The sequence below is a fragment of the Pteropus alecto genome, unplaced genomic scaffold, assembly GCF_000325575.1.
Source record: "Pteropus alecto unplaced genomic scaffold, ASM32557v1 scaffold398, whole genome shotgun sequence".
In the NCBI taxonomy this organism is placed as follows: Eukaryota; Metazoa; Chordata; class Mammalia; order Chiroptera; family Pteropodidae; genus Pteropus; species Pteropus alecto.
Genome location: NW_006442497.1, coordinates 520,684 through 541,301, shown reverse-complemented (window position 1 = coordinate 541,301; position 20,618 = coordinate 520,684). Strand labels below are relative to the sequence as shown.

General features: G+C 52.6%; 1 protein-coding gene across 1 annotated transcript; it reads left to right on the top strand.

Annotated features, from left to right (window-relative positions):
• Window positions 1–3,648: 3,648 nt before the first annotated feature.
• P2RX1 (purinergic receptor P2X 1) lies at window positions 3,649–18,420 on the top strand. The gene is made up of 12 exons (XM_006922210.2): window positions 3,649–4,216; window positions 12,582–12,729; window positions 13,005–13,076; window positions 13,509–13,578; window positions 13,834–13,930; window positions 14,246–14,326; window positions 14,578–14,719; window positions 16,462–16,589; window positions 17,038–17,128; window positions 17,533–17,598; window positions 17,972–18,073; window positions 18,185–18,420. The coding sequence occupies exons 1-12, from the start codon at window positions 4,080–4,082 to the stop codon at window positions 18,248–18,250; spliced, it is 1,200 nt and encodes a 399-aa protein (XP_006922272.1). The 5' UTR covers window positions 3,649–4,079; the 3' UTR covers window positions 18,251–18,420.
• The last annotated feature ends 2,198 nt before the right edge of the window (window positions 18,421–20,618 follow it).

Genomic DNA, 20,618 nt, shown 5'->3' with positions numbered 1-20,618 from the left:
TCTTCATTATAGTCCCAAATGGAAACAGCCCAAATGTCCATTAACGGGGGAAGGACGAAGAAACAGCGGTGTGTTCGTACAACAGAATTCTCCGCAATAAAAAGGAACATGCCCATATATGCAGCAGCATGGATGATGCTTAAAACCCTGGTGCTGAGTTGAAAAAGCCAGACACAAAGAGAGTTCATATTGTGCGATTCCACCTCCGTGAAGTTCTAGAAAAGGCAAAACAAATTCGAAGCAACAAAAGCAGATTGCCGGGACTGGGGATTGGAGAAAGATTGACGGCAAAGAGGCAGGATGGAATATTCTAGGGTGATGAATTCAGGGGGGTAGTTACATACATTTGTCAAAACTCATCAAACTGTACCTAAAATGCGTACACTTTATCGTATGTAAATTATACCTCAATATAGTTTGATTTAGAAGAAAAAAAGGAGTCAGGGGAGGTGGGTGGGCACACAGCTGCTATGTGGGTGTAGAGGTGTCAGGAGGAAATGAGCCTTTTAAGGGGTGCTAAGTGTTCGAGGGGTGGGGACCTAAGCCACTAAGGAGTCCCCACATTCCAAGGGAAGCATGAAGCTGGGGACCCAAAGGAAACAGCCCTAAAGGAGGAGGAGAACCGGGGCGAGGTGATGCCTCAGATACTTTTGAGGAGGGGCTCCAGCCAGTCCTGGCACATCATGGGGTAATAAAAGAGGCCAGAGGAGCAGTACAAGAGGCAGGCAATGGGGAGAAGCCAACACTGGGGACCACTGTTGTGGCCACACCTTGGATGTCTACTCCCCAGCCTCCCGTAGACAGACTCTGTTAGGCTGGCCCAGGACCTAACTGGTATCTGAGGGGCTGTGTGGCATTGAGTGAGTCCCTGGGACGCCAAGGGAGGCACAGAAGGTGGGGAGTGGGAGTGAGGGTAGGTGGGTAGGACTGAACTCTGCAGGCAGAGGTGTGGCTCTTGCAACCTTGGAACTCTGAGTGGCTAAGGAGACCCACGGAGTCTGTGTCGACCTCCTTGAGGGCCTGGGCTGGCCTCCAGGATGGGCACAGGCCCCCTCCACACTCCACAGAGCCACTAAATTTAGCCAGACAGAGGAGGCTGTCCTGGGGCCGAGCGCTTGGCAGCACTGCCTTGTCTCCCTACAAGGCCCGGCCCAGTACCGAAGCCGGCCACCCGGTCTTTGGGCTTATAAGGCAGGTTTGGCGACATTCAAGTGCCGGAGTCTTGGGGTGGGCTCTGGGCCAAGCTCTCAGACTTTGGGGAGCCTCTTTTCCGGCCACTAGCAGATTCTCTGTGTGACCTTGGGCAAGGCACTCAACTTCCAGAGCCTCAGTTTCTTTATCTGTAAAATGGGGATTCTAGCACCTACCTCACAGGGCTGTTATAAAGAAAACTTGCTGAGTGTGAAAGCCCTGTGTCCCTGTAAACTCTGGTCCCTGCCCTGGCCACTCCTGCTCCCCACAATGCTTTGAACAAGTATAGGTATCTGTCCCTGGGATTCTGGAATTGGGGCCAGGGGCAGGAAAACACAGGCCTCAGATGACAAGATGCATCTTAGAACTAGCGAAAGAGACATTGACCCTATCAGTTGCCTGTCTTACCCTTGTGGAGTTATTAGCAAGAAAAGAAATTTGGGAAGAGGACTGTAATTGCTTTTGTTTCTTTTCCTTTTGGGCACGCTTTGGGTGTGATGATAACCCCAAAAAAGATAGTCCTCCTGGCCAGTCTATTCTCCGAGTGTCAGGGTCAGAACTGAGGCCGTAACAGGAGCACATGTGTGTACCCGAAGCAAGTCTGAGTGGCTAAGGAGACCCACTGGAACCTGTGCCAATCCCCTCGAGGGCCTGGGCTGGCCTCCAGGATGGGCACAGACCCCCTCCATGCTCCACAGAGCTACTAAATTTAGTCAGACAGGGGAGGCCCTCTATCAGCCCATCTGTCTGTCGGCAAGCCTAGCCCCTTGGAGGAGGAGAAGGAAGAGGTCATGGTGATGATATGGAAGGGACAGACACAGATTAGAGACTGACTGCCTGACTTCCTCCCCTCCCTCCCCTTCTCCTCACTCCTGCCCTCATTTAGCACCTGCTGCTCTCCTGAATGTGGTGTGCCTGTCGGGGAAGTGTGGGGGAGGTGGGACACAGAGATGGCTCAGACATAGTGTCAGCATCTGCAAGCAGTTCATGTTCTGAGGCCTGCTAGTCCAAGTGCCATGGGGCATGGGGTCGACTGGGAAGGAGACAGGCCCTTTTGTCTGGGGACAAGACTGGGCAAAAGGAATGTGGCCACCACAGTTCTGGCTCCCAGCATCTCTGGATTTTTTCTTAGAAAAGCCCAGGATGTGGTTCTCACCGGCCCCCTTGAAGGTGGCGTCAGACAGGCCATTGAGCTTAAGATTGGCAGGAACTCCTCGTGGGGTGAGGCTGATCTGTTTGGGGGATTGTTCAGGGGGTTTGGCCTGGGGTGCTGGATAGAGGAGGGTCTGCCCCTTGTGGGATCCTTTGCTGTTCAGAAAGAAGCTCAGCTCGGACAGGCAGCCGGGGTTCCCAGCCTGGGGCCTGGCTCCCTGCCCAGAGCAATTTCCCAGCTAAAGGCCTGCCAGGAAGAAGACTCCTATCAGCCTTCAAGGTGGAGCAACGTGAACTGGGGGAAAGTGGGGGTCTTTGAGAACACTCAGCTTTACCTCCTGTCTTCATAGGGAGCCCTGAGGACACCCAGCCTGGTTGAGGGCTGGCTAGGGCAGCCTTCCTGCTTCAAGCAGGGGCCTTCGGTATGGCCTGGGGTGAGCTTGGGCAACTAATTTCTTCTCTCTGAGATCCACTTTCTTCATGTGCAAAAAGAGGCAGGGGATTGAGGGAGGCTTCCAGCTCTAAGAGCTCTGAGAACTAGCAGGGACCCCCACCCCACCCTAACCCCGGGGATCCCTGCATTTAGGGCTTGGATTGGGGTTGAGGGCAGGGGCTACAGAGGGGCTGTATCCCAAGCTCAATAGTGGCCTCAAGTTCTCTGTCATCAGTGTTGTCAGGACATCTTCCTCCCGAGGCCTCTACCTATGAAGAAAATCCCATTATCCTCCCCATTTCACAGGGAGAACAGGCGGCTTACCCTGTTCTCCCCACAGGAAGCAAGTGGCAGAGCCAGGGATGGTAAACGAGGCCGTCTGATGTCAGCTTTTCCCAGCTGTGTCTCAAGGAGCCCGATGGTAATGTGTTAGAGATGTGGCCCTTGCCTTGTCTGGGCACCTGACTCCCTCTTCTCTTTTCAGAGAGGTAGAGGTGTGACTTGGACAGGACAGATGGTGGGGGAGGCGAGGTCAGGAAACGGAGATGCTAGCCTGATGCTGAGGCTGATTTTGCACAGGCCAGGCTTGAACTCAGGGAGCAGGTGGATGGAAGGTGGACTACAAGAGCAGGAGTGGGGGCTCCTGCCACAGGTTGGGAAGTGACAGGCAGCTGGACCAGGAGCAGCCCTCCTTCTTCCGCCCTTCTGGCTGGAGGCCCCCAGGGGCTGAGCTCCACATCTAGGGCAGAGGTAGGGTGGGGAGGATGTTTGGATATGGGATGGGTCCCTGGTTTGAGGAAGGCTCCAGCCTGAGGCCACTCCACCCAGGCCCTGGCCCAAGCCCCCAGCCCTGTTCTGCCAGGTTTGTGGGGGGCTGACAGCTTTATCTTTGCCTTGTGACGGGTGGCCGGTGGTTTCCTGCCAACAGTTTCTGTTTCCGGAGGCCCAGCAGGGCCCAGGCGGAGCCAGGAGGGACAGAGGGGCTGGGCCTGGGTGGCCCTACCAGCCCCACCCCCATCTATCTTTGGGAATTTATTTGTCCACAGGCACGGCTGGCCTACAGTTCATTGCCTGCCAGGGGCCAAGAGCTGCTCTGATCACCCAAAGATTCTCCCTTCTAACCCAAGCACCTCCAACTGACCTCTGACTCCTGACCTCTGGTCCCACCTGCCCTGCCCTGACCTTCGTAAGGGGCTGGGAAGCCCCTAGAAGCTCTGCTGTAGACGTGGGTGTTGGCGTCTGGCTCAGCTAGAGAGCAAGAGCTGTGCAGGGGCTCAGCTCTTGGCTCTCAGCCTGGTCCACGATGGCTCGGCGGCTCCAGGATGAGCTGACCGCCTTCTTCTTTGAGTATGACACTCCCCGAATGGTACTCGTGCGCAACAAGAAGGTGGGCGTCATCTTCCGCCTGATCCAGCTCGTGGTTCTGGTCTACGTTGTTGGGTGAGTCTGGGCCCCTCCCTGCTACCCTCTTATACCAGCCTCCAACCTGGGCCTGTCCTCCAGGCTCTGGGATGTACCCCAACACCCCAGGGAGCCCCTCTTTCTCTCCATTGGTGGTCATCCTTCCTGACAACCCATGGTGCTGTTGAGAAGGAATGGAAGCCGCTAACTCACTGTCAAGATAGGAACACTGAGGCAGAAAGGGCAAGCCCTGCCCTGGGTCATTGGCAAACAAGAGGCAAAGCCGCTGGGTTCTAAGGAACTGACTCACTGTTAAGGGTTCCCTCAGGTGGCGAGTGGCTTCAGAGGCCAGGGCCCCAGTGAGCCACAGCCAGAGTCCCTCTGCCTCTGACTTCCCAGCCAAGCCAGGCCCATACTAAGAGATATACCCCATCTGACAGGCCCTGCTCCCACCTGCCTGCCTAAATGAGAAGCATCTCAGGATATTTGAGACCCCCAGAGCCGAGAAACCCTCAAATTTGGAATACTTGGTGCCTTAATGGGAACATGTCGGGCATAGGTTGGGGGTCATTCTGGTTTCAGGGATGACATCTCTTTTCTGGGCATCTTGGGACCTGTCCTGTTGTCCCAGGAGTGCAGGGGCTGAAGCAGTCTGGCTGTCCTGGGAGCCAAGACAGGCTGGGCAGGGTTTTGCACACTTGTGTGCTTGTGTCAGTACACATGTGTGTGTGATGTGCGGATGTATGTGCGCCATACCTAGAGCTCTGCGTGGGTATATGTGCCCTCATGGGTCTGGGTGCCCAATAGGTGTGGCTGCTGGGTGTGTCCCTGGGGCTGAGTGCCCACATGCGCATGCCCTATGACTGAGGTGGCTGGGTGCCTGATGCATGTGCCCCTGTGTGTGTGTGAGGGGGAGCACCGTATCCACTAACAAGTGACTCTGCAAAGGGCTCCTGGAGGCCCCAAGGCCACTGAATTTACGTGTGATTCTGAGGGCCCTGCCCCTCTGGTCTCCATGTCCTTATTTTTGCTGTAGGACAAAACCAGAACTGCTGACTGGGGCTCAGGAAGGCTGAACAGAGTTCTGGTTCCCCCAGGGCCTCTGGCATCCGAAACAGCCTGGCCTCCAAGACCTCAGAGCTACTCAGGTGGAGCCAGGGCCAGGATCCAGCTCGCTGATACTTTTCAGCCTCTACCTCCCTCCTATTCAAAAACCAATTACATATCTGCAATGTCATTTGAGCTTGTGAGGGAAACTGAGGCTCAGAGAGGTCAGCTGCAAGTCCTGGTTAGAACTGAGGCCACCCGGCCCCTGGGGCCTTGGCTCTGCCTTCTCCTTTCCCACCTCACAAGGGCTCTGATAACGTCTCTAATGGGGCACTGATGCTGTGATGCCAGGCACAGGATGGGCCTAAAAGTCCACCATTAGTGGTTCTCCTGACCCTCTAGGGAAGAGGTTGCTTGCCCACCCCGCACCTGGAGAGGCTGGGAGAATGTTGTTTGCACTGTGGCCCTTATGGCTCCCTACGTCTGCTTTTGCGTCAGCACTAAGAGCAGAGCCAGGGCCCTCTTCTGTGTTTGTCACAGACTGTCAAAGGGAAAGGGTCTGTCCTTTCGTCCCACCCCCAGCTGCAGCTTATGCTCTAAGCCGACATATAGTCCTGAATGTATGCCTCCAGTGATGGGGGCCTCACTACCTCCTTCCTTCCCTTCCCTCCTTCTCAAGATAGTCTACTCAGTTTCCAAATGGTCGTGGCCTCCTCCGCGTTAGTGAGGGTCAGAAATACTGAGTGATGTAGCCTGGATCTCACAGCTAGAAAGAGGCTGAACCAGGATTTCAGTCCAGCTGTGTGGCTCCAAAGTCGGCCTTGATACCCTGGAAGGAAAACATGCGCAAGGAAGGGGACTGACTGCTCATATCAGAGGACGGAAGGCAGGGTCCCTTGTAACACCTCCCAACCCCACCCTGAAGCCCAGGCTTGCGCCTCAGCTTGAGTTGTGACCCTTGTTGTTTCTGGCGCCCTCGTCTGGCCACTGCCCACAGCTGCACTGACTGGTCCTCTAGGTGCCCACAGCTGCAGACTGAAATCAGCCTAGACTTGGTCTTTCTCTTTCAAGCCTCAGTTTTCTAACTGTTCCATGGAGCAGAGGTGGGGGAACCCCTCTAAATATGTTTCACCCAGGCTCAATAGTTTCTTTTTCCTGAGGAAGGATGTACTTCCTTTAACTATCACCCCCTACACACACACACACACACACCTCTTTCCAAGGCCCCTGTCTGTCAGAATGTCTGGTCCTGTGGGTGTTGCAGGGGAACAGAGTGGAGCATAGGAAAAGAGCCAGACTCCTGGACCCCAGAGACAGAGGCAAAGCCCAGGTGGGAGATGGGCAGCCACAGAGACGGAATTGGACAGAGGGACAGACATTAGAGTACAGCCGCTCAGATGAAGAAAGAGGCTGTGAGACTTAGACGTGGAGAGAAAGAGTTACAGAGGCAGAGAGGCTGAGATGCTGAGAACCTGAACAGATTCCAAGGAGGGGAACTGAGGCTGCGTTCTCTCTCTTCCAGGGAATCCAGGGCAAGTGGAGGGAGCAGGTGGGCCTGAGGCCCTACCCAGCTGAGCAAAGACAATTTTGACTCAAATTATGGTGGTTCATTTGTAGTTAGAGCTCTCGATGACCAGAGGTGTGCAGGTAGTGGAGCTGATCTCCATGATCTAGCAGGCCCATACAAGGGGTGTGCTGAGACATGGCCCTGACTAGGGAAGAAAAAAGTCTAGCTGCAGCACACGGGAGAGTCCTAAGGGGATTTGTGAATGCCGCTTGGGGAGGGAAGCCTGGGAAGTCTTCCTGGAGGAGGTGACACAGTGGTGGAACCAACTTTGAACGAAAGCCTGGGGGTTTCCTCTCAGTCCTCCCTGGGCCTCTTCTCACTTCAATTGTCACCCCTTCCCTCTGCCCCTACACAGAGCTCTTAAAATTATGTGCTTCTAACATCTCCAAATGGATCTAGGAGCACACCAACCAAGGATACAAACAGATACAAATTATTCCTGGGAAACACATCTGGGGACGTTTCTACAGCATCTTCTCCATGCCTAGTGCCATGCTGGGCTCCATGGGACAGAGATGGTGTACAGGGTGGGCAAAGGGAGAGCGAGAAGATAAGGATGAATTAGCTAGAACTCGTTTGGTTCCTAGTGACAGAAACCTGATCAAGCTGGATTTAAAAGAAAGGGTGGGGATATTGATTGGTTTATGTAACTGAAAAATCAATGTCTGCTTTAGACCTGACTAGATCCTCCACAGGAGGAGCAAGTTCTAACTCTCTTATCTAGGAGACGAGGAGTTTAGGTGGGTCCCATTTGGGTTCTCCAGTGAAGCTAGCCAGGATCTTCTCTTCTCGGCTCTGTTTTCCCTTGTGGAAGCTTCATTCTCAGGTAGGCTCTCTGTCCTCATAGTGGCAAATGGCCCCCAGCAATTCCAGGCTGCCGTCCTACCAGCTTAGTCACCCCCGGGGCACAAGAGCATTTTCTTCTCCAGCATTCCAGCAAAAGTCCTGGGTCCAACTCTTACTGGCCGGGGTTGGGTCATGTGCCCATCTCAAAATCCATCATTGTGGCCAAGAAACGAATGCCCTAATTGGTGGAACCCAGTTGTATGCCCACCTGGTCCAGGTGCTCCTGCTGGAAAGCAGAGTGTGATCAAAGGTTCTGGGGCAGGAAAAAACAGCAAAAGAGTCGGGGCGGGGGCGGAGAGCATGAAAGGAGCCAAGGGAGGTGAGTGGTGAGGAGGAGCCCTACCTCAGCTCAGGCATCTGAATGCTGGGCTGAGGAGCATGGACTGTCTCTTGCAGGCGGATGGGAGACACGGAAGGGAGTCAAGCAGGGGAAGGTCCAGGGCAGACAGGTGCTGGGGTCAGGGTAGAGGCCAGAGGCAAGACAGCTGTGATGAGAGGAGAGGATGAGGCCAAGGCAGAAGCAGTGAGCATGGAACACAGAGGTCGCCATCCTGGCAAGCCCCACACCAGGTTTGGCCACTGCTCAGCTTCTGCCCATCATTGCTGCAGTGGGACATGTGCCCAGCATGGCCAGAGTTTCTGACTTTTCAGGAGCCATGGGAAATTGAAATTTATGGGTGAAAAGAACCTCTTGGTTTTCAAAGGTTGGCGACTCATTCAAAAATTTAAAAACACAAATCGTCAGCCTGTCTTGTTGGTAGACTGCATGTTGATTAACATCTGAGCTCCCAGCATGGGCCCCAGCTCTGAACTTAGTCCTGGAGTCTGGTCCTGTTCCTCCCTAAGGCTGCTCCGCCTCGTAGCACGTGCCAGGTCTGGTCAACTCCTGCCTGTGGCCTATGTTACACCTTGTGTCCCACCAGCCACACAACCTGTCCTCCCAGCCCCATGCTGGAGCTGCCCCAACATCTGCCTCAGCTCCTCTCAGCCTCCCCACAACAAACACCTCTGGGTCCTTAGAAGAAAGCCAAGGGAAGGCAGGAAGAATGGAGGGATTCAAAGCATGTGGGTATGAAAGAGAGGGAGGGTGGGAGGATGATGCCCAGGCTTTGAGCCAGAGGACAGGGTGAGTCCTGCACCATCCTTCATGATGAGGGCACCTGAGGAACGAATTCTGTGGGGAGATGAGACATTCAGGTTGGTCTCATTGAATTTTGGTTTTGAGATATAATTCACACATCATAATATTCACCCTTTAATAATGTACAATCAGGTGGTTTTTAGTAGAATCACAAATTTGTGCTATCATTACCACTATCTAATTCCAGACATTTTCATTACTCCAAAAGAAACCCTGTACTCTTTAGCAATCACTCCCCGTTTCCCCTCCCACATTCTACTTTGCCTATTTTTATTTCATATAAATAAAATTATATAATATGTGGCCTTCCGTGTCTGGCTTCTTTCATTTAGCATACTGTTTGCAAGGTCCATCCATGTTGTAGCATATATCAGTACTTCGTGCCTTTTTATGGTTGATAATATTCCATTGCATGGATATACCACATTTTGATTATCCACTCATCAATTGATGGGCATTTGGGTTGTTTCCACTTTCGCCTCTTACGAATAATGCTGTGAACATTCATGCGCAAGTTTTTGCATGGGCGTATGTTTTCGGTTCTCTTGGGTATGTGACTGGAATTGCTGGGTCAAATGGTAATTCCATGTTTAACCTTTTGAGAAACTACCAGACTGTTTTCCAAAGGGTTGACTTAAGTTTGAGGTACCTGTGAGATCTCTGGGGTAGGGGGTGAGGGCAGGGGGAAGGTATGTGTGTCACCAAACAGTGGGAGGTATAGACATTTATTTAAGTTCCTTGAGCACACAATTTTGGTTTGTTTTGTTTACAACTGTATTTTTAGTGCCTAGGACAGTGCTTGGCACATAATAGGAGTTGAATAAATAAATATTTGTTGAATGACTAAATGAATGTATGGCATTAGTTTTCGGGAGAGAGTGCAGAGGTAGAGATAGAGCCCAAGGGTACAGTGTGTCTGTGACAGCTCACAGAGGGTTCTGCCTGGGCTGAGAATGAAGGCCAGGGTGATGGGGGCAGATGGACATTTAAAGAAGAATTGGTGAAGAAGGAGTAGAGACATGAAAATAGGAGGATTATTTAATATGTGCCCACTGCATGCTGATTTCTTTAAAGAGAACTTATGGGAATGTCTCCCAAATAATCACGTAGATTATTTTTCTTCCCGAGACCCAGGCCACCATTGTGCACAGGAGGGCCTTGCTTATATCTATTGAATGAACAGCATCTTTGTAGTAGGTGCCATCGTCTCTGAGAAAGCCAGGGCTCAGAGAGATTTAGTCTTTAGTCTAAAGCCACATAGCTAATAAGTAGCAGTGCTGATTCCTGAACTTTGGTCTCTCTGTCCTTAGAGGCCACACTGTTGGCCATTCACCATGTGGCCTCTTCCATGAGGGGCCACTGGAGAAGAGAGACTTTGGATAGGGTGTTGCTAAGGAAGAGATGGAAAGAATGGGAAGGAGAATTTCTGGAAGGGGAGGGATTTCTGAAGATGTCAGTCTTTGGCATCAAGGCCTTGGTAGCCTCCCCAGGGTGGCGACTGCAAGGCTTTAGAGGGGTGAGCTTGGCACCATGGTCATTCTATCATAATCAGAAATGAGGTCATCGATGCCAGATTTGACTTTTCCCTTTGACCCCCAGACTGACAGCCGGGTGGATGACAGTGCAGATGCCTGGAAGTGGCTGCATCAGCTTCAGTGTGCAGCCTCCGTGTTATGCATTCTTGGCTTCTGGCAGACATGCTGATGCCTAACTACTTAATGGAGATGGGCAGAGTCCTGGGCTGGGGGCCCTGAGCCTGGGGTCTGTCTCTGACTTGGGAGAGATACTCCTTAGGCCTCAGTTTTCCCATCTGTATTGTGAGAAGGTGCTGTTGGCAAATGCTGCCGGGGATCCAGGGTTAAGGGTGCCAAGAAGGAGGTCAGTGACCTCTCCTGCTGGGGAGTTCAGAATATGAAGCAGCTCCAACATCACTTCCCAACAGCTCCTTCGAGCTTGGGCATAAAGCCAGAGGCCATCCTGGAGGAAGGAACCTAAGGAAGATGGGATGTTGGATGATGCCCCCACTCTCCCTGATGGGGCTGGAGGCAGTCAGACAGGCTCTGGACACTGAGAATTGAGGGCCTTTGTCATGCCTTGCCTGTTGCCATCTGGGACCTGCAGGGGGCAGCAGTGACCATGCTTTAGCTTGAAGGTGGGAGTGGCTTGGCTCTAATGTCAGCCTCAGGGAGGGTCTTGGAGAAAGAAAGAAGTGGATCATGCAAAGTAAGAAGAGGACATTGGTGGGCTGCCTTCCTGGGGTCTGGAGCAGAGACAAAGCCCCTAGAGAGCTAGCAGTGACTCTGGGACTAAGAGGTCTAGAGAATTCTGTTACCAAGCTTGACCTCTAAGGCACAGGCGAGGGGCTTTGAGCTCTAAGTGGACAGGCAGATGGCGAGGGGTTGGGGGGTATAGGTAGAGCTAGAGGTGAGGGGGCATAAAGACACTTGCCCACAGTCAGACACAGCAACAGGTAAAAGCCCCTAGAGAGCTAGCAGTGACTCTGGGACTAAGAGGTCTAGAGAATTCTGTTACCAAGCTTGAGCTCTAAGGCACAGGCGAGGGGCTTTGAGCTCTAAGTGGACAGGCAGATGGCGAGGGGTTGGGGGGTATAGGTAGAGCTAGAGGTGAGGGGGCATAAAGACACCTGCCCACGGTCAGACACAGCAACTCGCAGATTTGCCCTGGAGATAAACAGGTTCACTCGCAGATTTGCCCTGGAGATAAACAGCTGCACACTCTGATGGGCACCAGGGACACACACACAGAGAGTCACATGAATCTCCATGAAGAGTCTTTCACTGAGGAATAGGACCCTGCCCTGGAGAGAAGTGTTATCCATGACTCTCAGGTGTAAGCAACAGAAACCACACCCAAACTGGCTTACGTAGAGGAAGGGAATTTGTTAGTTCATGCAACTGAAAAGTCCAGAAGTAGATTTTTCATGCTTTAGGCATGGCTGGGTCCTGGTGCTCAAACACCATGGTAGGAGTCTCCCCCTCTCCATTTCCTGGCCTGGCTTTCCTCTAAGTTGGCTTTCTCGTTCTCTCCATGAGGTGGCAACGATGACTAACCATAGTTTTGGTTTTGTAGCCACTTTGCTTAGCCACCCAGCAAAGAGGCTGTCTCTTTCCCAGTAATTCCAAGAAAAATCCTGGCCTTGCTGTTGAAACTCCCCAAATCACGTACCCGTCCTCAGGCCCATCACGGGTGCTCAGGTGATGGAACACTGATTGACGAGCCTGGAGCTAGGAGGGTGGCGGGCCTGGCTGAACCTCCTAGATTGAAAGTGGAAAACCCAAAGGAACAGGGGTTTTGATGGTGGCAAGGGAAGGCCAGAATTTCTCGAGAAAGCTGGGAGGCCTCCAGCCTGGGCCATTCCCACAGGGCCTCAACTGGGGGCCATGTGCTGCCAGGTTTTGGGCCATCATGCTCTGCTGTTTCTCAAGTGGGAGGACCTCGGGAAGGATGGAGTATTCTTAGAAAGAGGATTGGGGTTCAAGAAGCTTGGCTTCCAGGCCCCAGCAAATCCTGCTCTGGAAAAGGATCTGAAAGAGTCCTTCATTGAGTCTTCTCCCTGGGAATTAGTATTTTCATAGTGAAAAGATGATAGGACTTCAAGCATGGGCCAGCTGGGGGAGGCAGGTGAGGCTCTCTGTCCTTTGTACTGATGTACCTTTAGGAGCAGAGAGTGGCTCAGAGATGCATCTGGGGAAGGCAAGGGAAAAGACTTAACCAAAAAGGGCAATGGCCCACACACGCACATGCCATCTTTCAATGACCCTTCTGCCCCCGACCCTCTGCAGGTGGGTCTTTGTCTACGAGAAGGGCTACCAGTCCTCCAGTGGCCTCATCAGCAGCGTGTCTGTGAAACTCAAGGGTCTGGCTATGACGCAGTTCCCGGGCCTGGGCCCCCAGGTCTGGGACGTGGCTGACTACGTCTTTCCAGCCCAGGTGAGCTTACTCAGGTGTATTCGTTCTACTGACAGGGACTGGCTCAGAATTAGGTTGGGCTCTCTTCCGCCTCGCTGTGGGATCAGTTCAGCTCCTATCTCTCTCTGGGCCTCAGTTTCCCTAACCGTGAGTGAAAGGCAGAAACAGCCTATTAATATAACCCCACTCTGATGTCATGAGGTATAGAGTATCATGTGGGTTCCAGGGCCTGCTGGGGCAGTGCTTGGGTTCTCAGGGCTGTTCCCCCAGCTCAGAGCCCTGTCCTTCACTTCCAGGGAGACAGCTCCTTCGTGGTCATGACAAATTTTATTGCGACCCCCCAGCAGGCTCAAGGCTACTGTGCAGAGGTAAGGACTGTCCATGCCTCCTTCTTCAACCCACAGGGGAAAGTAACGTGGAAAAGGAGGTCTCCCTGGGCTTTGGAGGTGAAGCTAGATAGGCTCCCTGCAGGGGCTACAGTGGTGGAATTTCGGGCATAGATTTACACAAAATAAGAGGCCACCACTGGCAGTGCTGAGGCTTCTCTCTCAGCTGTGTGCTAAGCAGGATGCTGAGCCTCAATACCCACCCAACCTGCCAGCTGACATCAGCAATGGGGCAGCTGGGCATGAGCCTAGAGAGGTCCTGGGAGGGCACTGGGTGAAGGAGGCCTTGAACAGGTGTCAATTCAAAGGCATCTGAGACTGCCCTGTGCCCTCCCTGGACCCTTGGTGGGGTGGAGGGTGTCTTCTCAGGACTCTAGCCAAGGACCTAGGGCTAGCAGCTCTCCCCTCCCCCAGAATCCAGAAGGGGGCACGTGCAAGAATGACAGTGGCTGCACTCCAGGGAAGGCAGAAAGGAAGGCCCAAGGTAAGGTTAGCCTCTTCCTGTCACCCTTCACAGCCCTTTCAGCTTCAGGCTTCCTCCACCAGAAAGTCCTTTCTGCCCTCTCCCTTTCTGCCATCCTGACCTTGGTTGGACCTGTCCCAGACCCAGCCACATTTATGTGTTCAAGCTTCTGCTCTTGGGTGCTCCATCATGAGGAGCCCTAGGGGTAGGACATGGGGGGCCTCCTCTGCACCCCCAGCTTGGGTTGGGCACCCAGGGGTTTCTCCCTCCCTCCAGGCATCCGCACGGGCAAGTGTGTGGCCTTCAACAACACTGTGCGGACTTGTGAGATCTTTGGCTGGTGCCCCGTGGAAGTTGATGACGACATCCCACGGTAATGCCCTGTCCTTCCAGGAAGTTGGGAGCAGAGTCCCCAAGCCCAAACAGAGGGGCATCTGGGTCCATGCTCTGGAAAGGATCAGGCCCTCCTTCTTCCAACCCCACCTTCACCCCATCTGTGGAGCTCAGGCCAGAGAGCCCTCTGGCCCCTGGTCAAGGGGACTGAGAATCCACCATTACAGTATACACATCCCTCCATCCATCCAAGACCCCAGGAGGATCCCATAGGCTCCCACACACAGTGCCATCTCTGGCAGGCACATGGGGAACTCATGGGAAGAAGGCGGTGAGTGAATTTTGTCTCCTGCAGCCCCGCCCTTCTCCAAGAAGCCGAGAACTTCACTCTCTTCATCAAGAACAGCATCAGTTTTCCACGCTTCAAGGTCAACAGGTTCGTGGGAAAAGAGGGCAAAATGCAGGTGGCTTCCAGAGGCTGCTCCTGCTGATCTCAACTGCCTCTGTCATCCTCCGCTCCTACTGATTTCACTCCAGAGACCGGGCCCCTGGGGTGGGCTGCCTTCAGTTTCTAAGGGCTGTGGAAGGGGCATTTCTGGAGCCTGTGAGGGATCCCCAGAGCTTCAGGGCATGGTGGGCACTGTCCCAGCAGGCATACTGCTGCCGCTAATGCCCTCTGTCCCATAGGCGCAACCTGGTGGAGGAGGTGAATGCCACCTACATGAAGACCTGCCTGTATCATAAAACCTCACACCCGCTGTGCCCTGTCTTCAATCTCGGCTACGTGGTACAACAGTCAGGACAGAATTTTAGCACCCTGGCTGAGAAGGTATTGTGCCAGGCGAGTGGGGAGGGCTGAGCCCCGAGATCATCAGGACAATAAGAACTTTTCGGGCCCAGTTAATCCCCACTCCAGCTTCCCTGGTGTGGGCTGAGTATATGTTTGGATCTATCCCCTAATATTGGGAGCCCCTGAGGGTCAGGTCTGTGTCTTTAGCACAGTCTGGCATGGACCTGGCACAGAGGAGGTGTCCAGAATGAATGGATGTGGGCAGATGTTGTCACCTGGACATTTGCCATGGACCTGGCACAGAGGAGGTGTCCAGAATGAATGTGGGCAGATGTTGTCACCTGGACATTTGCTGAGGTCTCACTGTTTTTAAAGTATTAGATAAAAGCAGCTTAAATCCCATGGCCCATGACCCTGCGAAATCCTGGGAATTCCAGAGGCCAAGATCCACACAGTCACCTGGGGTTCCAAGAGAAGCAGTACCTCATAAGCAGCACAGACCTCTCTGACTAGGTTTAAATTCCAATTTTGCCCCTAAGGAGCAATGTGACCTCAGAAAGTCTCTTACTTTCTGTGTACCTGAGCTTTTGTGCCTGCAAAGAGGAGGCAATAATAGTACCTGTCTCATGGCATTGTCTTGAGGATCAATTGAGTTCATGCATGGGACAGCACTTCTGTACTCCTTGGCACGTGGCAACTCAATGTACAAGTTCCCACGTAGTCTTTATTATCCTGTTCCTTCAATGCCTATTCAGGGATGGAATCAGCCCCTTTTCTGTGACATCACATACACACACAAATTCACAACACATTTGTCTAGAACAGGGCCAGAGAGTAAGTATTTTCAGCTCTGCAGGCCATGTGGTCTCTGCCCCAACTACTCAGGTCAGCTGCAGGAGGGCAAAAGCAGCCACAGGCAATAGGTAAACATATTCAGGCCTCGGGCCTCAGTTTGCCCACTCCTGGAGAGGGTTTATACTGTAGCAACACACAGGACCAGAAAGCTGAATGATAGACCTCCTCGTTCCTAAAAATCTCCATGCCTCCCCCACTGGGAACTTCTCACTCATCACCACCATCTACAGGTACCAGCTTCCTGCCTAGTTGTCCAGCTCCTCACCTGCTCTGACCACTTCTCAACACTTCCATCGCCCAGCCCACCCCCTCCTGTCCCTGATCCTTGCCTGGACTGGAGGAGCTTCGCTTTCTCAAGTTTTCTTCTCCAAGCCCATGTCTCTATAGACTCATTCTTTAATTCAACAACTATTCACTTGCCTCCCACACTATGACTTGTGCTAAGAAATCAAGAATCAGTGAATAAGACAGACAGCCCCACCCTCATGGAGCTTATGGTCTTGGAAGAGATGGGTTAATAAATAATCACACAAAATAAAATATGATTAAAAGTGACACGTGTTCCAGAAAAAAACACAGGGGAAATAACAGGAACATATTTTAGACTAGGGTGATGGTCAGGGAAGGCCTCTTAGGAGAAGTGACCAAAGAATGAGAAAGAGCCAGCCTTATGAGGAACCGGGGGAACTGCATGTGCAATGGCCCTGAAGTAGGAAGAAGTTGATGTATTCTAGAAATAGTCAGAAAGCCGGAGTGTGATGGGCGGGAGATAGAGCCAGAGAGGGTGACAGGACCTCGACTCTGAAGCAGCTTCTCAGTATCTCTTCTCAAGATAAAAAACCTTCAAGAGAATGCTGACACCAGCTGCAAGACAGCTGCTTCTTAATCCTGAAACTCCAGATCTTACATGCCTGTGTCCCTGGCAGGGCGGGGTGGTGGGCATCACCATTGACTGGAATTGTGACCTGGACTGGAACGTACGACACTGCAAACCCATCTATGAGTTCCACGGGCTGTATGAGGAGAAAAATCTGTCTCAAGGCTTCAACTTCAGGTGCCTGTCAGACCTCTATCAGTGCACCCTTCCTTGGGATCCTGTGGGCTTTCCTATTCCCAGAACCCTCTGGGCCAAGTAAGTGTCCCTGGGAGGGGAGCAGAAGAGCCTGGGCAGCTCCTGACCTCCTGGGATTGGACAAGCAGGAAGCCAGCAGGGAGCAAGACCTTGGAGCCCGGAGCCCCTGCCCCTGGCTCTCAGTCACCTCGAGGCCCACCTGGCCAGGATTGGTTGGGGGAATTGCTCACATCAGGAGTCAGGGTGGGGGTTGAGTACCGCATTCCTGGAATGAGGTCTGGGATCCTACCTATGGCTCCCCCTTTATATAATGTTGGAGGACGTAGGGCTGTCCTTATAGATCTCTAAGGGACACTGTATCCCCGCTCTGTAAACTCCCAACCCGAGATAGTTCTCCGTCATCTCCCTCCAACTTCACCTCTTCCCCAAGGTTTGCCAGGCACTTCGTGGAGAATAGGACCAACCACCGGCACCTCTTCAAGGTTTTTGGGATTCGCTTTGACATCCTCGTGGATGGCAAGGTAAGTGTCAGTGCGAGCAGCAGCCAGAGACACTTTCTTGGATCCTGTAAGTGCCTATTAGGCATCTGTGGTTAAAGACGACAGGAAGTTGGATAGGTTTCATCCAGCAGTTCTATTTCTAATAACAGATAGCCCTGGGGACCAATGAGGGCAAGGCTTCCAGCCTATGACTGTACCTCCTCCACTATCTCCCTGTGTCCAGGGAGGCAGAGTCAAGGTCAAAGCCTTACAAGAAGCTGAGTTGCCATGTAGAACCAGACCCTTGGCAGCAGGCTGTGGGGCCAGCTGACAGTGGGAGGGGTTGGCCCCCTTGCCCCAGGCCTGGCCTTATGGCTTCTAAGGAAGGCCTTTTCAACCAGACCTTTTCTGACTGTTAACCCTTCTCTCCTGGGTCCTGCCACCAGGCTGGGAAATTTGACATCATCCCCACAATGACTACCATTGGCTCTGGGATTGGCATCTTTGGGGTGGTAAGTGCTGGCGACATGGGATCACTGTGCTGGGGTCAGTCCCTCCTCTCCCCCATATCAGTATCAGCAACAAGTCTCTCACTCTATAACTTGACCATAATTGTTCATCCTTATTGAGCTGACCTCACCCCTCCTAGACCCACAGTATGTCTGAGGAAACCAAGGCCCAGAGCTGGGGCAGGACAGAGGTGGAATGGGATGGTGTTTGTCTCCTGAGGGGCCTGCAGTACTTCCCCATCCTCTGAGACTTGAGGTCTGGATAGGGCAGGATTCAGCCAGGCCCCAAAAGTCAGTTAGGACTGAGGTGGGATGTGGAGGGTTCTGTCCCTGCTCCCAGATTCCCATGCTCTATCCACCACCTTCCTGTCCCCAGGCCACAGTTCTCTGTGACCTGTTGCTGCTCCACATCCTGCCCAAGAGGCACTACTACAAGCAAAAGAAGTTCAAGTATGCGGAGGACATGAGGCCAGAGGCGGTAAGAGAACTCCCTGAGTTGGGCCCTCCAGAGAGGTCGGGCAGTGTGTCTGTGGTGGGGAGCCAGCCGCTCCCCTGAGGCTGACTTTTATTACCCTCAATGCTCCCACAGGGTGAGCATGACCCCGCAGCCACCAGCTCCACCCTGGGCCTGCAGGAAAACATGAAGACATCCTGACCCTCAGCCCTCAACTCCTGACTGGACACAGCGTGAGGCCCTGATGGGGTCCCAGCCAGAGCAGAAGGGTCTCCTCAGGAACTCTCCCGCCCTCTCAGCTAGGCAGACACTGGGTTGCCGATAGTTCATGGTGGACACTGGGAGAGACTTGCACAATTTTGAGCTCTGGCTCCAACTCTGCACCTTGTCAAGAGAACCTCACCCCAGCCTCAGCCTCTCCTGGTGTGGAAGGGCTGTGGCTGGGCGGGGCCTCTCTCACACTCCTATACTGGAGCTTTGTGCTTCTTTCTCTGGGCCCTCATCCATCCCACTGTCTCATGTCTCTAGACCTGTGCTCTCCTATGTGGTGGCCACTAGCCATGGGTGATTATTTAAAGTAAAATTAAAATTAAATAAAATAAAAACTTCAGTTCCTCAAACGAGTCACATTACAACTGCTAAGTAAACATATGTGGCTGGTGACTGCCATGTTAGACCGCACAGGACATTTTCAGCACCATAGAAAGTTCTATTGGATAGCTCTGCTTGAGTCCTGTTTCTTACTAGTCTCAGGTTTCCCTGGGGAGCTTATCAACTGTGCAGGTACCTGGGCCCACCCTAGACCTCCTGAACCAGAATCTCTGGAGTTGGTCATATGATCTGTAAGGACAGCAAACTCCCCAGGCAATTTTAAGGACCTATTTTTAAAATGCTCCTGTTGCTGTGACCTGTTGCTGCTCCACATCAGGTATCAGACTTAGCCTGGGCCGGCATCACGCGGCAGGTGCCAGTAGTGAGCAGGTCTATGGTGTGCTCAGAAGCCACAAGGTGTCTCGTGCACACTCACCCAAATGCATATCCCCCTTGTAGCCACACATTTGACCAGCTTGGGCCCTGTAAACACAACCATCTGAACACATCTACTCCCCCAAGCACAGATACCTAGTCGATGCCATGTCACTTCCATAGGAAATGCTTCTCCCCAAGCATATCAGGCTGAGACATCCCCTTTAGCCATCAATCTTATTCAGCTACCTCTGGTCAGGTGGGAGCTTTGGTCTAATCCTGGGCTCCTTACCTGTGGCCTAGCCCCAGCTCCCAGCTCTGTCTGAACACCAGGTCTGGGGAAAGCAAAGGGTGGAGTACAGGTAAAGGAATGAGGACAAACCTCTGCCTTCTGCACTTTCTTCCCAGCTCTCTCTGAAACTCAGTGTTCCCATCTGTGAAATGTGGTGTTAAATTGAGCAATCTTTGAGGTCCTTCTGGATCTGTTGTTGGGTGGTGTTGAGCCGATGCTTTGCCCTGAGCCCAGTGGAGTCAGTGCTGGGGGTCAGCTCACCTCTATCCATGGGCTCCTACTGTCCTGGCACAACCCTGAGCATTGTAGCTCTTCCCAATCCTTCCGCAAGCCCTTCCCATGCTGTAGGAGTCCTGGCACTGGGATAGGCAGAGAGCCTCAGGAGCAGCCTCATGAAAGCAGAAGTGAGGAAGCGGTTGGCTGTCCCAGGAAGGAGATCTGAGGGAATCCTAAAGAGGGAAGGAAGGTCTTAAATGAAGACAGTATGGGAGGATTCTTCTGGGGCCCTGCTGTGGGCATGACCTCCAGTTTGGACTTACAGCCAGGCAGGGTCTCTGGGCACCATGCTCTGTCTAGATCAGTGCTGTCCAACAGCAATGATGAAATGTTCTACATCTGTGCTGCCAGATATAGTAGTCACTAATCACATGTGGCCACTGAGGACTTAAAATGTGATGCGTACATCTGAGGAATGAAATGTTTTATTAACTTTTAATTAATTTAAATGACCACACATGGCTAGTGACTACCAAGTTGGACAGCACAGGCTAGCCCCTCCTTTTTCCCTCAGACCCTTGGCTTTCTGCCCTCTTTCCTTGCCAAGAACCATCCTTCAGATTTTACAAGACAGGAACTTCCTCTTCTTCCTTTTCTTTCTTCTCCAGACCTACCTATTTTTGCACCTCCTGCCCGCTTCCCTCCTGAATAAGTAGAGAAGTCTTTCTTTGTATCCAACACTTCTACCCAACCCAGAGACCTCCCAGCAGAGACTGCCTCTTCTCTCTCCCACTCCTGTATTTGTTCCCTTCTTCTGCCTCCTCCAGGATCATGTTCCCCTGCAGCTCTGTCTGCTCTACTTTCACTGCTAACATTCCAGAAAGACCAGTTTACACTTTCCTATGTGTCCCACCCTCTGCGGTTGGCCTCCAGCCCCACCTCCGCTTCTCCTAGATGCCCTTGCCAAGTTACCAGGAGCACCTTTGTTGCCAAATCTAAGCAGACACTTCGACTATATCCTGCTTGGCCTGTCGGTATCTGACACTGTTGACCAAGCCCTCTTTTGTTGAAAGATTTTCTTCCAGCAGCTTTTAG